At 45.1% G+C, this 9,345-nt stretch overlaps 1 protein-coding gene across 2 annotated transcripts; it reads right to left on the reverse strand.

The window, feature by feature from the left end:
• Positions 1-3,056: 3,056 nt before the first annotated feature.
• On the reverse strand, positions 3,057-9,075 carry MRM1 (mitochondrial rRNA methyltransferase 1). Of its 2 annotated transcripts, none has more exons than XM_044002075.1 (5): positions 7,898-9,075; positions 6,691-6,784; positions 4,542-4,674; positions 4,291-4,410; positions 3,057-4,118 (listed from the first exon to the last, which is right to left on the reverse strand). In XM_044002075.1, exons 1-5 carry the CDS (start codon positions 8,488-8,490, stop codon positions 3,916-3,918), a joined length of 1,143 nt encoding a protein of 380 aa, XP_043858010.1. In that variant the 5' UTR covers positions 8,491-9,075; the 3' UTR covers positions 3,057-3,915. The 2 variants fall into 2 exon arrangements, with proteins under 2 accessions (XP_043858010.1, XP_043858011.1); XM_044002076.1 differs by having other exon boundaries at positions 3,057-4,028; positions 7,898-9,052.
• Positions 9,076-9,345: the final 270 nt, after the last annotated feature.

The following is a 9,345-nucleotide window of genomic DNA, read 5'->3' on the forward strand; positions in this document are numbered from 1 at the left end:
CCAGGGTCACACAGCTAGCGTCAAGTGTCTGAGGCTGGATTTGAACTCAGGTCCTCCTGAATCCAGGGCTGGTGCTTTATCCACTGTACCACCTAGCTGCCCCCAGAACTAGAAATTAAAGGGCTGCCCATTAATTGGGGAATGGCTGAAAAAATTATGGCATCTGAATAAAATGTGATGTTATTATTCTATAAGAAATGAAAGTGATGGTTTCAGAGAAACCTGGGAAGACTTAATTGATGCAGAGTAGGGTGAGCAGTATGAGAGTAATTTATACAATAACAACACTGGAAAAACAAACAACTTTAGAAGACTTCAGGACTCTGATCAAAGCAAAAACCAACCATGACTCCATGGGGCCGTGATGAAGCACGCTCCCCATCTCCTGACTGAGAGGTGATGGAAAGATGTAGAATTTAAGTTATATACTTTCAGACAGCCGATGTGGTGACTTGTTTTGGTTGACTCCATATTTCTTACAAAGGTTTTGTTTTTCTTTTCTTTTTTTCTAGAGTAACTGGAGAGAAAGGAGGATTAGGATTACAATTCCTACCCACTCCCAATAAAGAAACAAAAATGAAGAGAAAACAGAAGACCAGAAAGAAATCACACACAAACAGGACAGCTCTGAAAGTTACAAGTTGAATTTATTGTATACTTTAAAAACAAGCACTATGACTTCACATATATTTAATATTTAATATCAAATTGCTTGCCTACTCAAGGAGGTGGGAAGGGAGAGAAGGAGAGAATTTGGAGTTCAACATTTTTAAAAATGAATGTTAAAAAAAATTTACATTTAACTGGGAAATATTTAACAAAATAAAAATACATTTAAAAAATAAAAACAAGTTCTAAATAATATGCAGTTACATGTACAATCTCTTCCTGTTCCACACTGTACATGGAAATGCTCACTTTATTTGGTTTTTAAGTTTAGAATAAAAACAATACAGAAAAAAAAAGTAAAATAAAATGGGGGGCAACTAGGTGGTGCAGTGGCCCTGGATTCAGGAGGACCTGAGTCCAAATTCAGCCTCAGACACTCAACACTTTCTACCTGTATGACCCTGGGCAAGCCACTTTAACCCTCACTGCCCCACCCCACTCCCCAAAAAAACCTTTACTTAAATAAATGAAAGAATGAATAAAATAAAGGAATGAATGAATAAATAAAATAAATAAAGGAACGAATGAATGAATGAATAAAATAAAATAAAATAAAGATGTTGGACTAAATAACCTGTAAGGTCCCTTCCAGGTCCAAGTCCTTAGATGCTATGACCTCCACAATTCTGACACTAGGCATTGTGGGCTTGAGCAAGAGAATGACTCCATGCACCCCAAGAAACAAGAGCTGCCTCAGAAGGAAGGGGTCTGGGGTATCCACTAGCCCTCACCAATCACTCCCTCCTATCTCCAAGCCTTCAGCTAGAGCACAGGCCTACAGAAGAACAAGGGTGCCACCTAATGGAGACAGACAGGTCTCAGGAAGGATTCCCACAAACCCCTGGTGATTCTGTCAAAGCCTCTGGACTCTTTCCATCCTATAACGACACCAAACAACCAAACTCATGGTCTTTCCTTTTCTCCCTGGTTCACCTCCTGGGGGTACACAAGGACAGATGCTCGGACAGGCCATGAGGGACCCAGGTACATAAGGATCTAATCATCAGACACCCCTGAAAGCATATTTTCTTTTCTTTCTTTATGTTTTAGACGTGGCTGATGCAGGAATTTGTCTTTTATAACAATACATATTAGTAATGGGTTTTATTTTTCTTGCCTTCTCAATGGTGGGGAAGAGGGAAAGAGGGAGAATGTAGAATGGAAAATGAAACCGAATCAAAAAACAAGATAAAATTTTTGAAAAGAACAAAAAAAAGAATAAGGCTTTGCTCTTTGTAGAAGGATACTTATAGGAGAGCCTGTGGAGATGAGGAAAAATGGACCTAGAACAGCCAGTCCCAGACAGCCATATGGACCATGGTAGAAGAGGATGGGGAAGGAGATGTAGTACAGAGGATTCCAGTTTGTTGGTTTTTTTCTCCCAAAGGAGAAAAGATCCAAATTTTCAAAGAAAAGTCAGGTCTGGAGTGAACAAATTATATTCCATCAGTTGTAACACAATATTCTTTTGCTACAAGAAATATCCAGTTTGGAAAGATTTCTATGAACTGATGCAGAGTAAAGCACAAAAGAAAAAAGACATGTATGCTGACCCCAAACACTAACAAACATCAGAATTCAGATGAATGAAATGACCAATCTTGATTCCAGAGGGCTTATAATGAAATATATGCCCCTCTATGGAAATAGATTGTCTGACACGGCTTTTGTAACACAAGGAAGAGTTCTTTGGGAGGGGAGTGGCTGATTGGAAACTATCGGTAATACAAAATAATTTCCCATACGTTTAAAAAGAAGGAAAAAAAAAAAGAAGGGAGTGATCCTAATGGCAGCCCTTTTGGTTCTTGGATAACAGGAGAAAGGGGAGACAAAGGGCATCCAACAAGTTAAGTCTACTTGGGCCTCCATGCTCCCAAAGCTCTCTGGGCTGAGGAGGATCTCCAATGGATTGGGCTCTTCCGTGGGGTGTCAGCACCACACCAGGAGGCAGGAGATTAAGAGCTCTAGTCCGGAACCTGAAACGAACAAGCTGTGTGACCTTCCATTATATGACCTGCCATTCTCTGTCAGTGTTCCTACTACACTGGCAGAGGTCATCCTTCCTCTCTCTGTAGGCCCAGAGACCTTAGGCAAATCACTTGATCTCTCTGGGATGGAACCTTCCCATCTGTAGAAAGGGAGGACAGGATAAAGAGCTACTGAGGTCCTTTCTAGCACTAACTTTGTAATCCTCCAAACCCATTCTGTGGTCTTGGGATTATGCTGCCAATAATGGCTAGCACTTAGATATAACACTTTAAAGTGATCCTCATCCCAACCTCGAAAGGTGAATGCTGTTATAATAATCCCCATTTGACAGATGAGAAAACTTCACCAAGATCAAGAAGTGAAGTGACTCGCCCTGCCAGTATTTGAAACAGAAGTCCAACTCTCTACCAGTGAGATCAATGAGTCATTACATTTCCTTCTCCCATAAACCTTTCTCGGCCTGGGGTGACGACATCAGACCCCACCAAAATGATAAAATAACTACACACTACATGCACACATATATACATAAGAAGCTCACATTTATCTAGCACTTTGGGGCTTACAAACCATGTCACACATTTTTCCTTTGATCCTTACATCAACCCTTCAAAGGAGGTTCTATCATTATCCCCATTTTACAGATGAAGAAACTGAGGGACAAGGGGCATAGTGAATTGCCCAGTTACCTAATTAGTGTCTGAGGCAGGATTTGAAACCAATCATAAAGAAAAATCCCTTAGTCCAGGCATTTGCCTTCCCCTCGTCCTAAGAGAAGGTGAAGAACACTGTCCCATCCTCCCCACCAACAGAATGAACAGGTGATTGTTGTCAAATTATTTTTTGAGCAAAGTTCAATGACATAGTGAATGGATTTCCTCCCATCAGCCCCCATGTGGGCTACATCTATTATCAAGAAATGCACATTAGTGTGTTTTGTGTGCATGTAAACACACCCACAAACACACTCTCAAGGACTCAAATGGATTTGGACTTGCTCATATACTGAATCACCAAGCTCTCTACTACCCTGACATACAAAGACAGTCCTTGCCCTCATGGAGCTTACACTCTATTAGGGAAGACAACAGATACAAAGTGGTTGGGGCAAGGGCAGATATAGGGCCTCTAGCAGCTAGATGAGGATCCAGAAAAGCTTCATTTCACATAGGAGGCGGAGGAACACAAGCCAAGTCTTAAAAGAATAACCACACATACATACACACATGTGCACACGGGTAATGCCTGGGAGCCAGATCAGCTCCCCTTTGGTCTCTCTCTTCCTGGTCTGGGTTCTTCATCCACCTCTGGTATCCAGACCCTGAGGCCTTGGCTGGCTCTCGGTTCAGGTTCTGCAGAAGCTGAGCAATCTAAAGAATCACAGGCAACAGTATTTGCTTCCTTCTTAAACAAGTCCTCCTGTCCCTTCCTCTGGCTGATGATGGAATGGAGGAGGATTCCTGTTTAACACACAGAGGGCAGTGACTACACTGGGGAAAGGGGAAATTGGGGAAGATAAGAGGAGAGGACAAGAGGAGAGGGGAGGGAGTGGGCTGTTTTGGGTCTTGTCTTTACATCCCCAGCACTCAGCCCTATGCCTGACACATAGAAGAGAGGTAAGGGAACCTTTACCTGCAGCCACAGAGACATTCAAGGACTCCACTTGCGGGGCACGCTCCCGCCTTGGTAAGACGGTTAGGAGAACGTGGCACAAGCTTCTGACCTCATGGGACAGCCCAGAACCTTCATTCCCTACAGGGCAGAGATGCAGCAGAAGAGTCAGTACTGCCTACAACTTGAGCATTGGAAAACAAGTCCAGCAGGGAAATGGCACAATGAAAGAACAAGGCACTTCCCCTGATAGCTGGACTCCCATCACCTACCTAACACCAGGAGAGTAGATCGGTCCCAGAGGAACTCTAGACAACTGGTGATGGGGACGTCAGAGGACTGAGCAATCCCAGGCCCTGGGAAGCCCACAGTGCCAGCAACAAGCCAGCCCTGTCCAGCTTTAGCCTGGCAAGGGGAAGGAGAGCAACGTGATTTCCTGATTCACCAGATGTTATCAATAACACTGTTTAATTAATCAACAAGCATTTATTAAGAGTCTAACAAAACCAGTCCCTGTCCTCAAGAAGCTCATATCCTAGGAGCAATGAAAGCCCACACAACGAGAGAAAATAGGGGGCCTACAGCGGGTTTTGTGTAAAAGAAACCAGGCTGGGGGCAAAGAATAATGCAGATTAACTTAGGAATTCCATCTCTACTGTAAGGTTCCTGAAATCTAAGGGAGATTAGCAAGAGATTTTTCCGGATCCTTCTCTACCATTTTCCTCATCATACGCAGCTGGTCCCCTCCCTGCTTTGCTATTCTGAAACACTGACTCCATGCTGCCCAGACCAGAAGAATGGAAAATGGGGATGCTAAATATGGGACAACAGTGCCCCCATGTGGCCAGCAAGGAAGTCACAGCTAAAAACCCAGAAACAAAAACTGGGACAAAGACGTATCAGCCTGATTTTTTTTCCCAGTGAGGTACAATTGTGGTTTAAGATAGCCACACAATAGTGAGACTGACCAAGGTCTCCAGGTAGGTTTAAGGAGAGGTTCTGTGGGGCAGTTTTTGAAAGGAAAAAAATCAAAGCTTATCTAATCATATGAAAAAATGCTTTAAATCAATAATAATTAGAAAAATGCAAATTAAAACAACTTTAAGGTATCATCTCACACCTATTAGATTGGCTAAATGATAGAAGGGGAAATGACAAATGTTGAAGGGGGAGGTATGGAAAAACTGGAACACTAATACACTTGGTGGAACTGTGAACTGATCCAGCCATTTTGGAGAGCAATTTGGAATTATGCCCAAAGAATTATACCGTGACTACCCTTTGACCCAGTAATTCCACTATTAGGTTTGTTTTCCAGGATGATCAGGGAAAAAGGAAAAGAACTTATATGTTCTAAAATATTTATAACAGCTCTCTTTGTGGTGGCAAAGAACTGGGAATTGAGGGGATGCCCATAAATTGAAGAATGGCTTGGTATATGACTGTGATGGAATATTACTGTGCTGTAAGAAATGATGAGCAGATTGATTTTACTGAGGTTGATTACTTCAGAGTAATATGAACATTCAAATCAGCTACAAAGCACTTATGAAGGAAAATGCTATCCATCTCCAGAGAAAGAACGAATATAGGGAAATATGTGTTGAATGGGTTACACACACACACACACACACACACACACACACACACACACACACACACACACAATGTAGTCCTTCTCTAATGCCGGACTGGGAGGATTGGAGGGAGACAACTTAGAACTCAAAATGTATTTTTTAAAAATTAAATAAAAAATTAAATAAATTAAATGTAAAAAAAAATCTTTTTTAAATGGTTTGCATCCCTAGTGTCTGGAACATAGTAGGAGCTTAATAAATGCTTGTCACATTGCAATGAAATGAATGGAATAAAACTGAACTGAACACTGAGAGAGAGAGAGAGAGAGAGAGAGAGAGAGAGAGAGAGAGAGAGAGAGAGAGAGAGAAAAGATCTATATTTTGGGACCCCCCCTCCAACCAAAGTTCCAGGGGCATCGATTTCTTCTCCCTCTGGGGTGACTGGATCCCTCCTTGGGAATAAGGATAAGAATCCCAAACCATAACACTTGCGCCTGGTAGATTCAGCTTGGGCTAAGAAACTAATCCTCCTGAAATCTGGAATGAAGTATAGACATGATACTGTAACCATTTGTTGATTTCAGCTGCTCTGCTTCCCATTCCCATTATAGCTAGATAATCAATCAACAAGCATTTAGTAAGCACTTACTATGTGCCAGGCATTTCCCTAAGTGCCATGGAGACTATGAAAAAAACAAACAAACAAAATGAAAATAGCCCCTGCCCTAGAGGAGCTCACATTTGAATGGGAGAGATGACATCATAAATAGGTATATACAAAAAAAAGGATACATACAAGGTAACCTTTGACAAGAGTACACTAATCCACTCCACTACTAATTACCTTCAGCAAGCCTGGAAGATCATCAGTTGCAAAGACATCCATTACCTCCATGACTCCTGCACTGGCCTTGCTAACCACTGGGGTCAGGGGGCAACTGTAAAGTTCAATTTCAATTAGACTCAACAAATATATATTAAGCACCTACTATGCACAAGGGTTTGGGACAAAATCAGAACAGTACTAGCCCACAGAATTTGGATTCTTCTCTGGCAGGGGTTTTTTGCCTGGGGTTCATGGACAGATTTCGGGAAGGCAACAATCATTTATTTAGTATTGACTATATGCCAGGCACTGTTTTCAGGGGACATATGAACTTGGATGGGAAAAACTGAATCTTATTGTTATATATACATATATATATACATATACATATATATATAACATCATATAATTATATCTTATTTTCACAAACCTTTGGCTTCCTTGTAACCCTAAGTATTTTATTTTATGCATTTAAAAACATGATCCCGAGAAAGGATCAGTAAGCTTCCCCAGACTGCTATTAGGCCCAGCACACCAAAAAGGTAGTATAATCAGAGGATCTGAATTTGTATCCCAGCTTAAGTCGAACTGTGGGACCTCAGTGATTTAGCCTCTCTGGGACTCCTCACCTATTAAAAGAAAAGTATGGAATGAGGTATCAGGATACTGTGGAAAAAAGACCTAAGTCTGGAGTTAGAGGACTCTCTCGCTTACTACATGAGTGACTCTGGGCTGTTTCCTATTTGGAAAATGGAGAGAGTGGAAAAGATGACCTCTAAGGTTTGTTTCTTCAAGCTCTAAAGCTATGACCTAATAAATACATATTTATTAGGAGGAGGAAAACAGCTGTAATACAGGGAGAATCTGCTCCATACAGTAACCTCGAAGTATTGAGAAACCACATTTTTCCCTATAGTACAGGTCGAAACTTGCTATGTAACCCTACACTCCTTTCAACTCACCCCGGGGAAGCTTTGGCCTCAAAGGGGATCAATGTAATTTAGAGAGGAGGTGGAGGGAAGGGAGAGGAGAAGGGCCCAAACCACAAATCATCTCGGCCCAGGAGAGGCAGTCAGCTTGGGCTGATGGGCAAGAAGCTATTCTGGTGGGAACTGGGGGTGGGGTATCTACGGGTGGGACTCCAGGGGAGGTCAGGTGACTTGAGGCTGAGCAGGCAGGGTGGATGGTCCAGGGACGCTGGGGAAGGAGGCAGAGCCCACTCTACCTGTTCCTCTTGCTGGTAATGACCTTGTCCACGCCCAGGAAGTGTGCGGTGCGCAGCAGGGCTCCCAGGTTCCGAGGGTCTTGGATCTCGTCCAGGATTAGCCACAGACGCCGCGCCGCCGGTCCCTCCTCTGGCCAGTCCTCGCTGCCTTCCGGCCAGGCTTTGGGGACTAGCGGGGCCACCTCCATGCACACGCCCTGATGAACTTGACCCCTGCACAAAGCATCCAGCTCCCGGCGCTGCATCAGCTGCACTGGGATGCCCTGGGCCTCGGCGGCCCGGGCCAGCTCAGCCCGCTCCCCGCTCCCCGCGCCCCCTTTTAGTAGGAGGAGACGGGCCACATCCCGCCGGGAAGCCCGCAGGGCTAGGGCACAGGGCGCCAGCCCGAACAGGACTTCGTGCCGGCGGGCCTGGGGCAGGTCGTCCTCCCGGAGGCAGAACAGCTCCACGCCCCCTGGCCGGGCCTCGGGCCGGGGCCCCGACTTCCAGGGGGGCCTCCTCGCGGGCGAGCTGTTCCGAGAGAGGAGCCGCGCCGAGAGAAAGGCCAGAGCGCACCTGGCAGGGGCCCCGGGGCGAGGCTGCAGTCGCAGCATGTCGCGCACTTGCCACCCGGCTGCAGTCGGATCTGCGGTATAGACGAGACAGCGGCCACTCCCTTCCCGCCCGGTGGATCCCGTCTCTGGGCCCCGGGCCCGAGGCAGTCAGAAGAACTGGGAGGCCTGGCTTCCTATCGTGGTATCAGGAAGCCCGGGGCCTCTGGCCAGCACCTCAGCTACTAAGCCCACGCAGCCTGCGGAGCAGGTGAGTCACGTGCACCCGCACCCACGTGAGCAACCTTCTAGTTCCGTCTCTCCGTAACCAAGGCAAAGTAGGATTTTTGGCGCAGCGAGAACCGAGACGTCTACTTCCGCCTGTGGCTTTTTTCACACAGCGCCACCTGCTGGGCCGGGGGAGGGGTGGAATGGGGGCCTGGAATTCATGGCCGCGGCCCTTTCCTCCGCTAAACTTCACCGTTTGTAGGAGGCTCAGGTTTCATTACTCCTGTTCAGCCAGACCTATAGTGCTCATGCTCACAGTGACCCCTGTCTCTGGATGGAGAGAGCTTTTAAAAGCCCTGGATAGAAGTCTGGGAAGGATTCAGGAGAGACACAAGACCCCATAGGGTGGGTCCCCAGGACATGTGACTAGCCTATATGAGAAGGCTAGATGCGACTGCTGCTGTTGCTAGGATCCTGTGTGTTTCAGGATATCTATGCAAGCCAAGTGCCAGTGATGATTTCATGAAATTGTAACAATAAAATCTCAATCTCTCCCTCCCTCTCTCTCTCCTCCCTACCCCTCCCCAAACAACCTTGTATATTGGAGCCTAGGTTTTTAAAATTCCTTTCATCCTCCTAGACTTGCTGAACTAAATAAATAGCATCCAGAGTCATATTCAGCCCTGGGCC

This window comes from Dromiciops gliroides, chromosome 4, assembly GCF_019393635.1.
Source record: "Dromiciops gliroides isolate mDroGli1 chromosome 4, mDroGli1.pri, whole genome shotgun sequence".
Classification (NCBI taxonomy): Eukaryota; Metazoa; Chordata; class Mammalia; order Microbiotheria; family Microbiotheriidae; genus Dromiciops; species Dromiciops gliroides.

Bases quoted from the DNA above. Each gene is read 5' to 3' on its own strand.
- MRM1 (XM_044002075.1), bottom strand. From the start codon at position 8,490: ATGCTGCGACTGCAGCCTCGCCCCGGGGCCCCTGCCAGGTGCGCTCTG. The intron at 4,675-6,690 runs GTAATTAGTAGT...TCCCCTTGCCAG, and splicing joins ATCTTCCAGGCTTGCTGAAG to GCTAAAGCTGGACAGGGCTG. The intron at 4,411-4,541 runs GTAGGTGATGGG...TCTGCCCTGTAG, and splicing joins ATCTACTCTCCTGGTGTTAG to GGAATGAAGGTTCTGGGCTG.